This window comes from Taeniopygia guttata, chromosome 12 (genome assembly GCF_048771995.1).
Source record: "Taeniopygia guttata chromosome 12, bTaeGut7.mat, whole genome shotgun sequence".
Classification (NCBI taxonomy): Eukaryota; Metazoa; Chordata; class Aves; order Passeriformes; family Estrildidae; genus Taeniopygia; species Taeniopygia guttata.
Window position 1 is genome coordinate 5,771,347 of NC_133037.1, and position 20,873 is coordinate 5,792,219.

Genomic DNA, 20,873 nt, shown 5'->3' on the forward strand with positions numbered 1-20,873 from the left:
GATCTGCCAGCACATGCCACACTGCTTGAGAGGAGATAGGATGCAAAGTACAAAATGCAGAACAGTTTTGTCCATTTATTAGGTCAGTTTCTAGAAAAAGGATAGCTAAAATATTCAAAGCCATTAGCCCAAAGTCTAGATATAAGTACTTTATTGCTTCTTTGCTGAACTAAAATCAGCTCTCCCTAGAGTGTCCAACTTCCCTGTTGAACTGAAAAGTCACATCTTCCAACACTGCAAGTTTTAGAGTTTGAAATACCTAAAATCTTCACTTCATGTCTGATGTGAGTGGCTGCCTTGTCTCTGTTAGACTGGGCTCCTGCAAGCTGATTTTCCAGAGCTTACCATGCTGTAAAGCCCTGGCCAATTATCCTGCTGGAGATTTTCATCCCATTACTCTGCAGATTTGTCTGATTCATGCTTCTGCCTTTTCCACAGAACAGGCATTAATAACAACTTTCTTCTCTGACCTAGCCAGTTACTCTCCTGGAATTCACACCAATACACTTTTGGAGATTCCCACTCTTCTCTTAAACTGAAACTAGTTAATTGTTCCAAGCAATGCTGCCAGGGCAGAGGGATGAAGTAGGTGATTTGTGGACAGAGGCAGACAACAGTGTTGTCCATCATGTCTAGAATGCCTCTTTTTATGCAGAAAAAAACCCCACAAGCATAAAGTAAGGTAAAACATACACATTCCTCTTTTATTGGAATTAAAAACACACTTCAAATGTCATTTTACAGAATCATGATTTGAAAAACTGTAAACTTGCTTGCATTTGAGCTTGCTTCTTCTAAGAAACAAGTTCATACTAGAAGAGAAGGGTAAATGAATTCTCCAGAAAGATAATTCCTTCATTAAGAAGTTTTCCTATTTGATACAGCCCAACAGCAGATAAAAAAATTCCAAAGTTATTAATATGAAGGGTCAGATGCTAATCATAGATGAACCACACACTTTGCTGTTATCACAGAAGTCCCTCAAGTAGTAACACACTGGAATTCCAAGTGAACTTGGAATTTCACCTTGAAATACCTGTCCTCACCTTGCCCTGTGGAGGCACATGATCCCCTTTCCCACTGAAGTGACAAATTTTTGAGCTTTTCAAATCTCCAGACTTTTAATCCTGAAGTTCTCTAGAAACTTGCACAAGGACAAAAGCAGCTCAGTGACCTCAGCTGGTGAAGGTCCAGAGCAGGGTCATTCCCACCAGCTGCCAAAAGAACAGGACATCTCCCTCCCATGCTGGCCCTCGGTCCTCCCCCACACTTCCTCTCTGGAAGTCAAGGTAGTTTGCTGTCTTGCAAAGTAGGGGAAAAAAAAGAAAGACAATGTCATCCAAAATAGCTAATCCAGAACAAAAGGTCAGAAAGATAAGAGTGAACCTACAATTTCAGGCAACAACCCAAAACATCCACTAATATCCTGCAAAGCTCATATTGTAACCATAACAATATCTAAATATTAGATGGGAAAGGGCTGTTGTCAGCTCCCTTCTCTGGAATGTGAGCCAAACAACTTTATTCTCACCTCCATGGAAAAGGGATGTAAAATTATCTGTGCTGAATCCAAATTAGCTGTGCTGAAACCAAATTAGCTGTGCTGAATTCGGCACTCCTGAGTGAAACCTCATTGGTCAAACAGGAACAATCTTAAACTTGTCCCATAAAATCACATTTGCAGGAGCTTGGTGGGAGAGGCTCAGAGGGGGAACTTCTATTCAGCAAAGTTGCTTGTAATTAATACACACACTCATATTAAACTGACATTAAAAAATCTGTACAGTTAACTCTGGGCCTGCAAGACACACCTGGTTACTACTGAAAATAGGCACTAGGAGCTTAAAAATGCTGCTCCTTCTCAGAGTTACTTGTACCACCTTAGAATATTAAAAGTAAAATTTCAGAACATCTGGTTTTCCTTTCCACTCCCTATGATATCATGTTTTCCAAGCACATTTGGCAACTCACTCTAAAGATACAGGCAGACTAAACATACAAGGCAAAGCAGAGTCAAGATGAAAAATTTCAAAGTCCTGGATGCAGCAAGTGTGTTTTCTATCTCCAGATTTCAGTTACACAAGTGGTATAATAAGGGCTTTTCCCCCACTTAAAATTCATGTATCCTTCAACCTTCTCCTTCCTTGATGAGATGATACAACATGTATCTGCCCTCTAGAGTTTTGGATGTGCTTTTGTAAGCAGTTTTTAATATATTATGGGATAGTTAGAGTCCCGATACAGTGAGATTCAGTTGTAGGAAAAAATAATTATGTTTAGCAGTGTCAGATTTTGCATGTACTTTTCTTTATCTCACTCTGGGAGATGAGATTAGCTTTCTATATTCCTCCTGCCTAAAAGGAAAAAAAAAAAAAACAAACCAAAAACCAACAAACACTGCTACAACCCCAGCCTTTTTATTGCCTGGCTTTGTCTCTCCCAGCCTGGAACTGGAAAAATGAACCAAACCAGTTCCTGGGGACTGTTTCTCCTGTAAATTCCACAGCCTGCAAACAATACAGGAAAGTGGCTGTTTTAAAAACTAGAAGTTCCCATTTGACCAATTTCTCACATGTATTTTATCATCTCTTGAAGCCACATTTTTATCTCTTCCTCTTTACCTATTTTATTATTTTTAACAGATCACATTCAAAACACAGATCAGTCAGCACAAACACACATTTAAGGTTTGCACAAACTCACATTTTATTGATGCACAAGAAGGTATCTGACTCATTTATACTCACCAGTGAAGGAACAGCAAACCTAGAAATGCATCAACACTTTCTTGCTCTAAATTCTAATTTCTCTGTTTTGTAAAAAAACTGTGGAAATGCAAAGACATGCCTTAAAAATCCTAACATGACAGTCTCTGGCTTAATGCCTCACATTTAAAAGCAATTTAAATCATGAAGTATAAAATGGAAAACAAGTACATATTGTCAAAAAAACTACTGACAAAATAATAGTCCCAGTGGTTATGCCCTGATTGAAACTTAATGACTAATCAATAGAACTGTAATTATAACTTTCTCCCTGATGCAATTTGGACTAGTTTATATATTTCTATTGCTCAACTAACACTTTACATAAAACATACATGAGAAGGTCTTGCTTTGTGGTATTTTATTACAGATTTGTTGTAGCAAATCTCTAAATATCAATTTCTAAATATCAAGTATTAGTCATTTTAGAGCTTAGTTCTTTCCTCACACCCATCACTCCAAGAGGAGAAGTAAAGCTATCAAAAACAGGAAAACGAGGTGGAAAATGGCTGTTACAGCATTGTAATTCCCACACCATAAAGCCACTGCCATTTCAGTGGCTACCATCACACATTTCTCTGGCCTTAGAGCAGCCAGAGCACGTGAGACAGCCCTGAGCAGCTCCTTTACCTGTGCTGCACCCCCTCTGCCAGTCCCAACAAGGAATCAGCAAGTGCCTGAGCTGTAAAGGTCACAGACCAGCACAGGGAACAAATGGCAACAGGTTCTGTTGGAAGGAGTCATCTGTAGCCAACTGGGCTTTGGCTGCTGCTGATTCAATTATTGGGTTGTAATTTTCTCACAGGATCCTCACAGGCACAGGGAGTGTACCATGAATAAACTATTCCACAAAGAAGAGACTTTTTCTTCTGGTGGATTTTATTGCAAAGTGTTAGCACCTCTTGATGAGCCTCATTGCTATTTTGCTTGATTCTGCAATAGCACTTGAGAAGCTCCAAAGACCTCCTGGATCTGCTGTTCCAAGACACATCAGGCAAACAAGGAGTTTTAGGGCTGTGCATTGGTGGTAAACAACCTCATGCTGATTTTTAACAGCCTTTAGAGAATCTTCATGGAAATAAGTTCTGTGCATGGCCTTAAGTTAGAAGTTACAACCTGATGGCACAGGCTCTAACCAAGCTCGGAAAGAATCCACCTGAGGCAGCAACACAAAGAAATCCCACCCAGCCCTACCTCTATCACCTCCTATCTACCCCTACCAGAGTGGTTACAGGTGCTGCACTCATCTGTCTTCATGTACTTGGTATGTTAAATTAAGTTTCCTGGCTAAATCTCATTCAATCTAATCAGTAACATTTCCACAGAAGAATAAAAATTACTTGGGTGTCAAAGCTGATTTCACAGAGAGCAGGGAGAGCTGAGCTGCTTCCCATGGGGAATAGCCAGGCTGTGCTGCTGTAGTAGTGTGGCACCTGGTGTTCAGATGAATAAATGGCATCTCCACTCTCCTGGTAACTTAGCTAAGCTAAGCCCCCACGGGAAAGAAAATTAAAAAGTCAGTTAATAAAAGCAGACAATTGAACCACAAACACAACAGATTTTTCTGCACCATGCCATCGGCTAAGTTGAAGTTGCAAAAGAGCCAGAAAAGCCTGTTTGTTTGTTTCCATACAGCCCATTTCCTTACCTCAAACCTGCAGAGACAATCTGCACCCCATTTTATCAGTGCTGTGCCAAAACCAGGAGAGCAGAGGTGGCCAGGGCTGGCAGGAACAGCATGGGGTGTTTAGAGCTCAACACCCAGCCCCAGACACTGTGCCAACAGTGACAAACCAGGCTGCTGTAAGAACTGTCACAAGATATGACACCAAACCCGAGTTTCCATAACTGAATGGTTTCCTCCCCTCCCCTGGACACACAACAGATGAATTTCCTTCTTACCACTTCCCCAAGGGAGGCAGCCACCATGTGTGTTGCAGGGGACAAGTAAGAGGAAGATCCATGGGGCAGCACGGATTTCACGTTCTCGTAGGTGATAAAAAAAGCAGCAGCTGAAATTCAAGAATACATGCAATCATTGCACTGTTCCTCCACCACTGGGCTGTAATATTTTTACACCAAAATAGTACAACAGTATCAACAGAATCTGTGAGAGAATTCCTTCAGAAGTTCATGCTTCTGGCTACCCTGGCAAACCTCCTATTAATACTGAAGGTGTCAGGACGCCAGGCCACATTTAGTAGTGACCCACAGAAAGATTTAATTAGCCATGGATGTCCAGCACAATTTGAAAAATTGGTATCTTCCATATCCATAGATAGAGGGACTGTCTCTTGGTTGAATTGAATGAATGGTCCTTTATTTGAGGGGGGGGAGGAAGGGAAAAATAAACAAATCAGTTGATTATTGAAAAGAAAAACATCCCCAAAAAGCATAAATTGATAATGCATAAATTGATAATACATAAATTGATTATGTTATCCTTCAGTGTGCAAAACTGTTTCAGTAGCAGTTTATTAGTAACTTCTTCCTAGCTATTGTCAGTTAAATATTTTTAATTTAGCTCCATAAAATTTTTTTCTGAAGCTTCTGAAGGATTTGTAAAAGTTCTGTGCAGTGAACAAGAAATGCACAAAACTAAACTGAGCACAGCAACTTGAGCTGTGTTTATTCACTGCAACCGTCAACTACAAAGGCACTTACACCTTAAGGGTTATTCCTTTTCCTAAAGATAATTTCAGTTCTCAGTCATACGTTGGAAAGATAAAACTACAGTGCAGATTTTGGAGATGTAAATACTGAAAAAAATGACATGTCTTGCGGGGGAACAGATTTTAATTGTAGAGAAGGGCCATGTGAATTGCCTTCTGCTAATCAAAAGATGCTTATCACCTCAAAAGGAGATAACAGAGCAGCCAAGATAAAGAACTGAATTTTTTTATATCACCTTATGAAGGACATCAAACATCTGAAGGTGTCAGTGGATTTGTCAGCAAAGTTCTCCTAACATTTACATCTGACAGCACAGATTGCTCTTTTTTCATCCCTACCTACAAAGAAAAAATGGACAAAGGCATCAGGAATTTCAGATGCCTTTTCTCTGCAGGGACTAAAAGTATCTACTTTTGTAAAGCCTTAGTTTCAAAAGTATTCTGATATCTTTACAATTTAAGCAGTTGCTGTTTCAGGGAGATGAGCAGAGCATCCCCAGGGCAATTAACTCAAACACCTGCAGTGCTCAAGCACTTTGAAATTCCATTTATTTCCAGTGCCAAGAAAGAGTGGGTCATGACACAAGAGTCCAGGAGAAGCAAGACTCAAGCCCTCCTCAGCACCCAGCAATGCTTCAGTGTGCTCCTGTAAGTAAGGACAGGCTTATATCCAGGAATGATTCCAAGGAATTAGGGTTGCTTTTCAGAGCAAACCTGCAGCAGCCTTCACTCCAGTCTTGCTCAAGCTTGCTCAATGCTGAAATTCTAGAAACTGCTCTTCACAGCTGGACATGGACTCACAGAATCCAACACCCATTGGAGAGGAAGCCACAGAGACAAATGTCCTATGTGACATAAATGACTAATTAAAGAAGACAAAGCATCATCCAAAGAAAATTTACCATTTGGAAAGGATCCTATTGCAGTGGAAGGAACGCCAGCATAGATGCCACGAAAACCACCAGCTTTCCTAAATCCTTGAGGACTCTGAAGTCTTGTTTTTACAGTATCCAGGGGAAAAAGGATCAAGTCAACACACACACCAGCAACTCCACCAGCCTACAAGACAAAACCATGGAGAAAAGTGCATTAATATTCTCACATAAGTGGTGCTTAGGTGAGTAACTGAGGCGTGTGAAGACATTCCCCCAGGTGCTCTCTCCAACTTTCTTGTAGGCTCCCTTAAGGTACTGGAAATCATATTAAATAAAGGAGTTTTCAAAGTCATAAAGAAGAGGGGAAGGATTTTATCCAAAGAAATAATAAAACAAAACCCTAAAAAATTTATTCAACTAGGGCTCAATCTTTTTCCATTGTTTGTGCTTCTAGATGACTGGGCTTTTTGTTTTGTTTTTTTTTTTTTTAATTACCCCATGACATGGCTGATTGCAGAAAATAATTATTTTGTAAAATCATGAGGAAAAGGCTGAAATAAACAGAAAAACTGATTCAAAAAAACACCATCAATAGTTAACATTAACCCATTATGAGACATTATTTAGATGCCATGTTATTCAGAAAACACGGTTTGAAAGCTACCTCATATAGATCAGCACCCAAAAAACAGCTGCACAGATTTTTAACTCTGCCTGAAAACAAATCACATGTGTGTTACTCTGATAATTTTTTTTCAGGGTAACAGAGGATTCAGAGAGGTGTTCACTATCTACCACTAAAGGTTTAATCAATAAGTTAATTACTCTTTTAATCTAGTTGGCTATTTTGAATGCATTGATTCTTCTTCACTCTTTTTCATCAAAATCCTTATCTGCTCAAAATAGCGTTGATCAGATTAAATCAGATTTAATCTGGCCATCTGTTAAAACATGAATCAAAAGTTACTAATTGCTTCTTTAAGTTCTCAAAGTTCTGTATCTTAAACGTCATTTAAATTCATGAGGTAGCTAACAGAGCACCTGCCAGTGGGTGACAATAGCTGTGTGTTTGCAGCAACTGCAGAAAAGAGAAATGGCTTTTGGTTCAGAAGGCACCTAGGACACAACTCCTCCCCAGCTGTCAGTAATCAGGGTTATCAAAAGAACCTTCACCAGGAGCTGGAGGAGGATCAGACCTCACAGAGCTCCAGGAGAGTTTGGACAATGCTCCTGGGCACAGGCTGGGATTGTTGGGGTGTCCTGGGCAGGGCAGGAGCAGGAATGGATGATCCTTGTGGGTCCCTTCCAACCAAAGATATTCAATGACCCGATAAACTCCACCACAACGATCAAGCAAAACCAGCACACGGAACCACGACCCCAGTGCTCACTTCCATCTGCCTCAGAGCATTTGGGGCAGGCAGCTGAACTCTCCTCTCCTGCAGCTTTCCCCACACCAGCCCAAGGCACCACATCCCTGATTTTCCACACAGAACCCACAGAGAGCACTGGGTGTTTCCAAAGGAGTCCCCAGCTGTGGTTACTGGGCTTCACCCCCTTGCTGAGACCACAGCTGGAGAAGCAGATTTTAGGGTGGGCAATGCTTCCCATACAGGGTCAGGGGCTCCCCGTGGCTGCTGAAGCCACAAACTGTGGCCACCCCTCAGCTCAGCTCAGCTCAGCTCACCACCCCGGCAATGCTCAGGCAGGCCATTGGCAAAATGTTGAATATGTAAAATTTTTCCTATGAAAGAGTGTTCTTTGATGTTAGAGCCTTGTAACTTTCAAGCCTGATCAACAACAAAGGAGATTTAATTGTTGAAACAGAGGAACCAACAGGCTCTCTGTGATGCCTGTGAAAAATGCATATTTTCTGGTTGGCTTTTTGCAAATATTACAATGAATATTTTATGTGAAATGTTAGAAAGTTATGCTGTATTAATTCTCTGAAGTAGTGTGTTAAATATATTTTTAGGTTATCACACAATGTTAAAATAGAAACTATGTTATGTAAGATACTTTTTAACTAGCTCAAGAAAGAGATGAGATAATCAAGAAAATCTTTGCACAGAGATAACAGCGAAAGGGCACATAAAGAGTTACTGCCTCCGTACTGGAAAAGACAAACATTCTTCCACCTTCTCTATGTCTTTATGGAACCACCAGGATTAAGGGGAAGAAGTTGACAAAACCCAGAAAAATTCTTAATTTGCAAGGAATTTATGCATCATGTATGAGGTATATAAATATGCAACAGCCTATTGCTTTTAAGGGTTATTCCTTCGTTCAGTGCATGTTTTTGACAGCTTAGTGCCCAAAAACACCCAGACATCTGTAATACTTTGCTTTTTATTGTCTTGTAACTGTCCTAACTCTAAATTTTTATTACTCTAACTCTATTACTATTTTTATAACCATTTTATTATTAATAAACTTTTAAAAATTCTAAAACCAAGTGATTGGCGTTTTTCGCTATGTCCATGTGTTAGAAAGCCAAAATACTTGTCAGTAGAATTGCTGAAGTTCAGGGCTGCATATGTTTCAACCATGTCAGACCGAGAGGGAGAGTAAGAAACACTGGGAAGAAGGATGCACCACTGATGGCTGACACAAAGGATGCAGAATTTAATTTATGGGCCATGAGGACATTTGGCAAAGCCCCAGAGAAAAGGAAGAAATTCATAAAGGCAGCTCCTCAAGTGAGCAGAATCAGCTCCCACTGGGTAAAAGGTAATTCCAGCAGGGAAACATCACAGCTGCCAACCCAGGAAACCCAGCAGCCAAAAGGAAGAGAAACACTGAGCCTGTGGATTAATTACAATGGCAAGCCAGAGAATGATTAATCAACAGAAGATACAATACTAATTAATAAGAAAACCTGTGCAACGTGTAACCAATGAACATTAATGCTTTTATTGGGTAAAGGGCAGAAATAGTGACAAGTTTTGGTGGCGGCAGTGCTGGATTTTCGGGGATTTGCCAGCCAGCGGCCTTTTCTGTGCAAAGAAAAAAAATACATTTATATAATAAATATGTATTATACATATTACAGAAAATATATAATTATATACATTATACATATAGTATTACATATCGTTATATATGTTATATATGTAATATATTATGTATAGTATTAGATATTATAGATTACATATTATATATATTATATATTACATATATATTATACAAATATATTATATATTTGTATATTGTATACTTGTATATTGTATATATATTATATATATACTATATATACAATATATATTGTATATTTGTATATATACAAATATATTATACATATTTTATATATTTTATATATAATATATTATATATATTATATACAGTATATAGTATATATAGAAATGTATATATTCTTAATATATATACACATATATAAGATATATATGTGCATATATACATAAAAAAGATAAACGTGTATATATAAAAATATATATGTATCGATGTATATATGTATATATATACAATATAAATATATATATTTTATAAATATAAAACATATATATAATATATATAGGTTTAAATATATATATTTTTTATATATATACATATAATTTTTATTCCCTAAAAACACCTCTACTCTGCGGACCGGGCTATTGCACCCCGGGTAAAACAACCTATTTTGGGCCCGCTCACTCACCGCCAGGGCCGCCCAGGACTCCCGGGGCTCCATGCCGGGCTCAGCGGGGCCGCCCGGAGCCCGCCCCACGCCCGCTCCTGGCCGCCGCCATATTGCCGCCCCAACCCGCGGTCACGTGCGCGCGGCCGCGCCGGCGCGGGGCGCGGCGCATGCGCACGGCGGACAGCTCGCAGCAATTAGCGCCGAGCATTTAATTAATTCATTCATTTAATTAGTTAGTTCGTGCTCGGTGGCGGTTTGCTGAGCAGCACCGTCACAGCCGCATTCGGCTCTTCCTGCAGCCCCTGAGGTGTATGGGATCTGTTTGCAAAGCAGTTTTTCCATGTGCCCTGGGGAAAAAAATGAACTCCTGAGGGAAAGAGTGTCCTGAAATCCTGAGGGGAAAAGAGTCCTGAAGTCCTGAAATTGAGTTTTTCCTCAGTTGATGTTGATGCCTTCGAGCTGAATTTTCTGTCTGCAGGATGAATTTTCTGCCTTTTTGTGTGACTGATGACGTCAGATAACTTCTACAATAAAAGTTTGTGTTTTCACCTTTGCGTAAGATCATATTACAAAATATACTCGTGCATGAGGCAGGAGAATATATCTCAGATAGGTGGCTTAATGAAATTTTATTATATTATATATTTAACATTTTACCCCTTGGAGTGCTCCATTTGTGGGAACTTCCACCTTGCGCTCTGTGGGGAATAAACAATTTTTCCCTTTGAAACTCAAGTTTTTCTGTGTTTAGAGAGCTCCTAAAATGGGCCCAGGGGCTGCAGCACAGAGCCTGGTGCACTGGTTCTCACACCATCCATGGGGTGTTCCCCCAGGGATGTTCCAAACAGGAATATTCAGGAATTCCAACCAGGAATGAACAGCCAGGACACTTCACAGCAAAAGCAATAAGCCCTCCTGGCCAGGGGCATCACTGCTGCCTCTTCCCAAGAGCTCTGCTGGCTCTCCTGCAGTGGAAAATGCCATTTTTCACCTGTATCCCAAACGCTTTTGCATTTTGTGTTCGTGTCCCACTGGCTCTCCTCCTTTCTACAAAAGGCATTCAATTAATCAGTGGTTCCAAAAGTTGCAGAGAGGATTTTGGCACAGAGCCCTCACACAATCCTCACCCAGCAGGAAACCACGCTTGGAATTACTGGAAATGTGATTCTAGAGGAGGAAGAAAGGGTGAATATTGGAGAGCACTGTAGTGTGTGCAGAACCAGAAAATTCAGGCAGGCTCCAATTCCAAGATTTCCTTGGCTGCAAGCACGTCTCTTGGGATGAGTTTTGGATGTGGAGTTTTGGAGTTTTGGATGCTGAGAATCTGATGATGCCTCACATCCAGCTCAGCTCCTTTCCATCAGGCTGCTTAGGGTGTTTGCAGGTGGCAAGCACTGTGCAGACCTGGGCTGTAACATCTGCCACAGCAAGCACCCTGACTGGCATGAAAGTGCCACTGCCAGCTCCAGCAAATTCTCCTACAACCCTGTGATTTCTTTTCTGAGCTGCCTCAGTCCCCAGAGACAGGTGATGTTCGAGCAGCCTTCATCTCACTTAATCTTCATTTTCATTTTGAGTGAAAAGCTCAAAGCCCTACAGGCAAAAATATAAAGAACCCAAGCGTGTTGCATTTCTCAACCTCCTTAGATTTTTAAGGCAGCTTCTTAATTTTCTGTCTCTAACTCACAATTTTTATGGTAGTCTGGTGGGTTATCACTACTTTAGTTTGGGCTGTATTATGCTTTTTAAGAAACACTTATTTGTTTCATATCAGGATTGATAAACAACTGGTGTCCTTTGGCACCTGTCCCCAGTATGGTGTCTGACCACCTGAAGTCTAAGGCAGGCCAGTTTGCTGTCCTAGGAATTTATCCCTGAAAACTCCCATGGCACTGGGGTTAGAACTAGATATTTAAGGTCTCTTCCAACCCAAACCATTCTGTGATTCTACAAAATCTTTGATCCCGGTTTCTGGAAGAAGCAGCCACAGTTCCATATTCCAGCTGTAATATAGGGATGACTGGACTGTGAGCAGTTATTACAGTAACACCCATCAGAGCACCTGGCTCTCTGAAAGAACCCTGCTATTTACACAGAAACAAAAATAATCTTAAATCTACCATTTCCAGATGGTTTTCTGTTGAGTGGCTAAATAAACTCGAAAGCTGAAAGTTCCTCACTTTCCAGGTCCATGTCTGTCATTAAATAGAGCACATTGGAGCCGTATTAAGGGAAAAAAAATCAGACATCTGCACTAAATGAAGCGGGCTTTTGGACTCACTGCTATCCCCCAGAACTCAGCCATGGCAGCACTTAAAACAAGACCTTTTTACCCCCATGTGCCCAGGAGGTTTCTTGATGTAAAGGTTCTTGGGGTCACAGCAAGCATTCTTCACATTGCAAAGCTTTCAGACACACTCCGTGGCACTGACTCCTTTATTTATCACCTTCTGTCAGGAGAACTGCTGCTGCATCAGAGGGGTCACAACCTTCTATTCTTCCAAGCCACTGTCCTGTCTTAAATGAACAAGTTCTGCTTAATGCCATAGGCCAGACATCAATCTTTGTGCCAAGTCCTTCAGTGGACTCCCCCCAGGCTTGAGAAGTAAATTGAGTGAAGAAGGAGATCTGGTTTCTCACATCCTTTCTTCCCTGCAAGAAAATGCTGTGGGTGCTCTCCAGCGTCGCTCTGTTGTGAGGGAAGAAGATGGGCCCAGCAGAACCTTGCACAGGTAGTGCCTGGCTGCACCTGAACTGCAGATGTTCATGGTCAGCCCTATTTTCAGCTTCTCCCAGGCCTGAGTCCAGCTGTGGCTGGAGCTCAGGGGCTGGAGGGCGAGCTGGGGAGGCTGAGGAGCAGCCACGTGGGGTTTGTGGTTTGTCCCAGGCACTGCAGGGGCAGTACCCTGAAGCAGAGGAGACAACAAACACTTGTGTTCATCCTGCTGCAAGTGTAGACTCTGCCAGCATCACAGCAGCTTGCTAGCCAAAATTTTTTTGCTCAGCCCATCCTTTCATCTTTTATTTTGTTCCCTGCTCTTCTTTCTCTGCCCTTCCTTGCCCATGACTGCAGGTTGGTAAGAATGCTTTTTAAAATTGCCATTATGCCTACTCCACGTCACCTGCTTCCATCGGCCTTTCCAGCACCTTTTTATCTCTTGGTAAAGATAAAAAGCCTTTTAATTGTGGTAGGGTAAGGAGCATACTGCATCTCTGGGTGCACTGGATGGGATATGAGCTGCCAATAGCACAGCAACCCTCTAGCTTATGTTCTGCAGAACAAGAGATTGCAGGCAGTGAGTATCAGCCACTCATGGCTTCTCTTTGTCAGGGCTACTAAAGCACCATTTTGCATTTATTTCACACTAATCCTTCCACTAGTACAACAATGCACTTGCACAGAAATGCCTGTATGTGTGGATCTGTGAATATGTAAGCATGTTATATTCTTTGTGTGTATTTCCTCCTCACTCTCTGGCTGCTGTTGGATATCTGACAGCAGCAGCAGATGATTTATTGATCTGGTCATAACATATTAAGGCTGCTGAAGAGCAGATGTTAAAAACAGACTTCTTGGCATATATCAGCCCCCGGTGGTATTGGTCTCACACATGTTCCAGTTTATTTATTGAAGCAATTGCTCTTCTCATTCTCTTCATTATCTTTCTTCTGGGCAATTCAAGCACACCAGAGCCAACCCCTTCCAGTCAGTCAATCCTTCTTGGATCATCGTTTTTGCTTTAGCCTGGGCAACACCCAACAACTTTTCCTTCCTGAGAAGGAAAAGCCCATCCCACTGTTCATAAAAACAGATGGAAATTTATCAGCTGCAAAAATTTATCCTGGCATAAATACAGTCAAAATAAAGACTACTCAGGGATCCCCCTAACTGGATAATAAGCAGGTGCATAATGGGGCCAGGGAAGCCATCTGAAGGGGAACTTCAGTGGTATGACCATATACAGCACCCAAGAGGCTGTGATGCACCACAGCATATCGTGGCAGTGAGGGATAAAACACAGCCCTTTGACCATAAAAATGTTGTTTGTCCCATTTTATTACAAACAGCCACAGACATCAAATTCATGCAGAGCCAAGGGTTCTTCCTGTGCAGGAGAGCAGCGTGGCTCCAGGCACCAGAAAGGTGTGACCCCAGTCCTTCTTCAGGAGTCAGCCTTGGCACCAGCCTCCTTAAACACCTGGTGTGCCCCCTCTAAGGTGTGGGCTCCTTCCAGACTCTTGCAGCAGCACAGGTTTATATTCTGCAGCTTATTTCTGCCAGGGATAGGGCAGTAATGCTCCTGGCCACAGCTTTGGTGTAGTAAAATCCTGTCAGAGGCCCCCTGACACCTGGCATGAGGAGGCAGGGTCCTGTTCCCAGTAATTCCTCCCAGGACTGGTACTTGCCTCCAGCTGTCACCCCAGTGCCCCACAGCCTCTCTGTATGCTCAGCAGCTTTGCTGCAAACCTCTGCCCACATGCTTCTGGATCTGCTTCCTTCATAAAAATGAAAATTAACTAAATATTTTCCTAATACCTAGCAAGCAGTGGACATATGTGGACATGGATGGGCAGGATTTTTTCCAGCTCTCCTAATTTTGTCAGTGTTCCTTTTCTTGCCTTAATCCTCATGCAAAATACAGACAAGTCTGGTTTAATCTGGATTTTAGGTGATTTTTTTCTACTCATATGCCTTTAGCTCCCCCTCATGCTTACAGTAGTATTCCCTATTCTTAAGTCTGGCAGGGTTCGGAAATTCTCCTGAAATAATAATTGCAGTAAATTTTTATGGAAACAGATGGGGGAACCAGACAGCCATAAATTTAATAACTCCTTTGAGTACTTAGCAGCAGAAACACGAGTCCCCTAATTCATTAAGAAAAAAAAAGTGATTAATGATGATATAGATTTTGCATAATGATAGAAAACCTTAAAATGTACAGCTTTTGGATGCTTCTCATTTATTATGCCTTATTGGCTGCCTGGACAATTGAAGATGAAAGGCCTGGAAAAGACAGAAAACACACATTTTAGCTACTAGGTACAGTAAGTAAGATAATGATCCAGTGGCAATGCAGTGACCTTTACACATGAACATGTCTTTCAGACCCTCTGAAGTCAGTCTTACAGCACAGCTGAGTTAATCTAATATTTCCATTTTAGCTCATAAGAGAAATGAAGGAAAATCTTAATTATGCCTGTAGTTGTGGTTATAACCCAACCCCCTGACACAGGAATTACTCACATCTGTTCTCAACTCATTTTGTGGGCCAATGCAATGACTTAGTTGACTCAGGAAGCAGAGCTAAGAAAAAGTTTACAACAGAATGGCTCTAAGCTGCCCCCAAATAATTGTGTATTTCCAAATTACCCCAGAGGAGCCTCTCTGATAGTCCCATAGAGTGGCTGGAACCAGGAAACATGGTTCCTTCAGCCCCTGCTTTGCTTCAGTCATTCTGGTGATTTAGTCCCTTCTTTTTTAAAAAAGGGTATTAACAGACCTGGTATCTTCCAAAGGTTGTTGCTGCAGTTAGTGAAACATGAGGTGGGTTATCCCTCCTAGGAGAAGTGTGGATGCAACATTAGAGCTGGACCTGCTTTCCCTCCCCTCCCAGCCAGTATGGACCAGCACAAGATCAAGGCCATCCTGGTGCAAGCTCAGCATGACCCCTTGGGCTATTTGGATGGACTTTTGTAAGAAAAGACTCAAGTAGAAGAGGATTTTCTTGACTTTTGTGGGTTTGGAGAGCTGAACTCTCCCTGTTCCATGGGGTTGGATGAGTCCTCCATGGCAATGATGTGGCCCAGCAGTGCTTTGCAGAGATGGTGGCCCTGACTCCTGGGAGAGGTTGTGGCTTCAGCTCAAGGGTGACCCTCACCTCCACTGTTCAGCTCCATCAGCCTCCTGGCTGAAACAAACTGCAATTATTTCTGAACAGATATGGAGCAGTATTTTTAAAAATTAGTTCTTTGACAGCTGTTAGCTCGGATTTTTTATCAGCTAAATCCCATCTCCAGCTCCCAGGGAGTGGATGGAAAGTGCTTGGAGTGGACATACAGAGCAGCCATCATGGCTGAAACAATCCCCCTGTTGGGAGATGTCACTGAAGAAAGGAGCTGAGGGGTTTATTTGAACCGCTGAACGTTGGCATGCAAACTACAGTTATCTTTTTAACATAAACTGAAAAAATAATACAGTTTGCTTTAAGAAAAATGAGCTGTGTGATTGGCACTCTGTACTTGATATAATTCCTTTTTAATATAACCTAATTCAAAGAAAAGAGTTTCTCAATCTGCTTAGGCTACTCAGAGAAGGACAAAGAAACCAAAGGACATGGGTGACAGGGTAGGGACAGGGAGCAGAGGGCTGGAGGGAGCACAGACTCCCATAGCTGTTGGGGCACATTGACTGTCCCAGAACTCCTGCACATCCCTTTTTGCCATCACTCCACACTGCTCTCTTGTAAGACCACATGAAATCCTGCTCCATATTCCCTTCTAAAGAGCTGGGGACAGGAATGGGCTGGATGGGGATGACATCTCCTAAAGAGGAGGTCAGCAGTGGGGAGGAAGGTTGTCTAACTCCAGTCTTCCTTTTCCCTTTCCTGTTAACTGCAAGTCAAACCCAAAGCAAAGCCACTGGAGAGATGTGAAACAGCAGCTCCAGAAGATCAGGGAGCAGGTCTTTGTCCACACCCAGCTGCATCTGTCAGGCCATCCATACACCACCATCAAACCCAAACTAAACAGCTTTATTGGTACAGGTGAGTGGCTTTTACAGCTCCTCTAACTCTGTCCAGAAGACTTTCCAGTGTCTCCAGCAAGCTGAGATCTCAAAGAGAGAACCCTGACCCCCTTGCTTGTTTTCTTTGGTGTTGTGGAGCACAGCCCTTTGGTGAGAGGCAGCCGAGAGGTCCTTCCCAGGACCAGCGGAAGGAGCCTGCTGACAAGAAGTTTTTATTTACCTTCCTGTGACTTTCCAGGGCTCTTTTCCTTTTCCTTCTGTTTTGTAGAGAGAAACTCGCCAGCTCTTCTCCTCTCAGCAGGATTATCAGAGCTGGCTTCCGATGTGAGGTTTCCCATTGCTGGGAGTCCCTGATGGTCCCTGCCTGCGGTGCCATTGTGAGAGGCGTTGCCATTCCCAGCTGATAACCTCTGGCTCAGGTTCTGCTGCAGAAAAGCCATTTTATCTAAGGGAAACAGAAAGCTCTGGGAACAGGGGCTCTGTACGTGGGCAAGGAGCAGCGCATGACATGTGAATTTGCCAGATGTTACCACTCTGAATCTTACTAAAATATGCCCTGACCACAGCTGCTTTATCTGCGTGGAAGGAGTTGGGAGATAAGAGGTGATTTTACTGACAGTGCCTGACCAGGCAGCCTGGGAGCAGCTCCCTGACACAGCATCACGATTCCTTGCAAATGTGCCAAATGTTGGCTTTTGTGTGGTCCTGACCACTGTTTCATTTGACAGTGTCCTTCCTTCATGCCTATTGAGACAGATTGTTTTCTAGAAAATTACACCATCTTCCAACATGTACATTGGTTTATTAAGGGCCTTGACTTTTTCTGCAGCTCAGTTGATGCCTCAAGGCCTGTTTTAATGCTCTTCTGACAGTATCTTGTGATTGTCTGATTGGAAATATTCCAGGTAATTAAAAAATTACACACCAACTGCTGCTTAAAAATCTATTGTGTGTATATTTATTTTGTATATTTTGACTTTGGAGGAGGCTGTTTCAATTCTCCATCCTCCCTTTCTGAATCTCCCATGTCAAGACTTGGAGCCCAAGCTCTTCTGAAGCCTGCAAAGCCAGAGAGTGCCCTTAAGTGAAGCCTGTTTATTTCTTATTGCCTTTTATTCTTTACAGGAAACAATATGAGGAGGCTGTGCCAGAAATACAGATACTGTAATTATTTTATTATTCCAGAGTATGCACAGGAAATTATTATTTTTAAGTATGGTCATCCCTGTAACCCGCAGTGCCTTAATTTGGAAGTTCATACTTGAAAAGAGAGAGAATTGCATCCACACTCATTGTCTGTCCTTGTCACAGGCATGGGGCTGCACTGATGAGCTCTAATCACACACGTGAGTCCAGAACAGGGAGAGGAGGCATTTCTCTGTGCACAGAATAATCAACTCTGAGTTAAATGCAGAGCTTGAAAGTGATTTGTATCCATCCTTACCCCCACCTCCTCAGTCTAATTAACTCCTCTAATAGAATTAATCAGCACACTAAATACGAGACTCGCTAACAACTGAAAAAACCACACCACTATTTATTCCAAAATACAATTACACTGACAAACTCAATTACATGCCTCAGTCACTTCTGAAATTACTCACCAGTATTGGACTGCGTGCAGTTTAAGTTTCATTGTTGAAAGAAATCATAAACACTTTCTAAATTGTACAATGTTTACAGAAATACACAGAAGCACAGCTTTTATTACCCATGTGGCAAAATTAATTTGACACATTGAAAGCAAATGAATAGAGCTGGAGGACTTTATTCAGGCAGTATTCTTCCCACTGATAGAATTTACACTGGGGGAGCATCTAACACATTAACCTTATTAAACTCTGATGTAGGTAAATAGCATTTCAAAGGGAATGAGAAAGGATCCAAATCCTTATTGCATTTGAATGAGAAACATCCAATTCTGCATTTCTAACTGTTCCTTTAGTTTTGCTCTGGAAGCTTTTGCAGCAGAAGCAGTCCACAATATTCAGTTTTGATTCTGAGTTTAGTCTTTTAAGTCTGTGGTGAACTCTACAGCTGAAAATAAACTCCCATCAGATTTGGTTATGTGAGTTTAGGTTAATTTGCAAGTCAAAAGAGGAAGATAAATGCCGCTTGTGTTTTTAATAATCTAAGTTTATCTAAGTTCATCTTGATCTGAAGATACAGAAAGTCTTTGTGAACTTTTTATTTGTCTGGTCATATGCTTTTCAATTTAGTTTATTTTCAAACTGTGATACCAGTCAAACAGAAATATTTCTCATGAAAGAGATAGAGCTGCTCTTGCTTACAACTGGGCACAAGTAGATAAAAATCTGAGCTCCAGACTGACAAAGTCTGTGTTGAACTTCAAATACCCTTGTCTGACTGAAAGAAACATCCTCCCATCCTTGGCAAGGGCACACATCTATGCAGAACCAGTACAACAAACTTGCTTTGAGCCTAAAAATTACAGTGGCACTTGCCTAGTAAGAAATTCTCAGTTCAGTAGAGTAGGTTACTGAAGGAGTTACAGATTGCTCAGAATTCCTTTGAAAAAAGAGAGTCCAACACTTCTAAAAGTTCTTCAAGAAGGCAAGGAACATCCTGCTGGGTCTCACTTCCTGCTGAACCTGAGAGAGACACAGGACCTGTCAAGGGAAGAGGGATCAGAACTCCCAATTTCAATCCAAATGTGGAAGCGTTGAGCAGATGCGTTCAGACACCCAACAGCAGCTCCACAGGGGTGGAGTGGCACTGGGATGGCACTGGGAAGGTGTGTTTTTATGGATGGATCACACATGGTGTGCTCTGCCAATGCCCATCCCTGTGGGCTCTCCCATCCACCCATTCCATCTAAACCAGGGGAGAAAACAAATCATAGGAAAGGAAGATTGTTCAGTGCCAAGTGATGATTGACCTGTGTTAGTGAGAAACCCTTTCTCCTTCCACTTTCCTTAAAAAATATTAATTTTTATCATATGCTGGGACAGTAACATTTGAGGAGCAGGACAACAGAACAGAAAGGATCTCCAGAAAAACCCATATCTTCTGGATGTATATAGCAAATATTCTGGTGAATATTTGTTATGTTTTGGCTTTTTGCCATGCCCATTTATTTCACAGCACTCCTGTCACCCCTATACATAACCCTCCCGGTGTTCCTTTTATGTGCAGCCAGGCAATTCACACCCACTACTCCCTTCCTCTCCTTCAGGTGTTTAAAGGTTGTTTAAAGCAAAGTATTAAACCAGATTTTATTCTAATCCACATGTTTGCAGCTCCATAGGCATTCCTGTTAGAAGTGCTGTGACACAACCACACAGTTTCACAGCTGAAGATGCATGTTGGGATAAAGATAAATTCATGGTGTGAATCTGGGGCCTTCTTTTGCTGGAACTCAAGAATGAGACTCACTTTTTGAATTAATAGATTTTATGGTTTCATCAGTGGAATATCATCCATCAAAGCAAAACCTTTCAGAAAGGCGATTTATTCCACATCCAGGCATCTTCTTTATTAATTCTGCACATTTCTGCAGTCATCAGTGCTGCATTGGATGATACTTGCAAAGGATTACAAAGCTGATAGGATATTAGATAAAAATTACAAGTGAGAAGCTATTTTGTTTCTATTTATTTTCATCAGCAGAGCATCCCTATCCCAAATGCCATTCTAGTTTGGTTGATATTGACTTTTCAGGCTGCTGAGAAGTTTTGTAATTCTTTTTTGTTCATAGTTTATGTATAGAAATCAATACTAGTTTGCAATTTGTTGAAATTGGTCATAGTAGGAGTAACATGTACCTGATTTATCCTTGTATTCTATTCCCAGTCAGAATTAGATAATTTTTTCAGTCAATCTATGATATCTAATAATTAAAAATGGTGATTTTCACATCTCACATGCACTTTTTATTAACCTCACACTAAAATATAACTGAACAAAGCAAGCAGGAACATGGCTGTGAATCTTCCTTAACATCACTGGTGTCAGTGATTGAGATATCAAGGGCCTGGGTTTCATTTTGATCAGAATTTGTGCTCATACCACCAGAAATAGAGATTTCACTGATTTTCAGGTAGAGCAGTAATGATTAACTGAAAAATTATCAGAATCAAGATCTCATTTTTCTGGAAAACAGTTTGAAATTCTTTACAGATTTCAACTCTAACTGCAAAAAGTTTGAGTCAGAAT

At 41.4% G+C, this 20,873-nt stretch overlaps 1 protein-coding gene across 7 annotated transcripts in view; it reads right to left on the reverse strand.

The window, feature by feature from the left end:
- The window catches only part of SLC25A26 (solute carrier family 25 member 26), an 82,354-nt gene extending 72,230 nt beyond the window's left edge, over nt 1–10,124 (reverse strand). For all 7 annotated transcript variants that reach the window (XM_041718869.2, XM_072934873.1, XM_041718867.2 and 4 more), the window contains exons 1-3: nt 9,971–10,124; nt 6,340–6,496; nt 4,668–4,777 (exon numbers count right to left, since the gene is read on the reverse strand). In XM_041718869.2, coding sequence (XP_041574803.2) covers nt 4,668–4,777; nt 6,340–6,496; nt 9,971–10,003 — 300 coding nt within the window. In that variant the 5' untranslated portion in view covers nt 10,004–10,124. The remainder of the gene's footprint in view (nt 1–4,667; nt 4,778–6,339; nt 6,497–9,970) is intronic.
- Between the last annotated feature and the right edge of the window lie 10,749 nt (nt 10,125–20,873).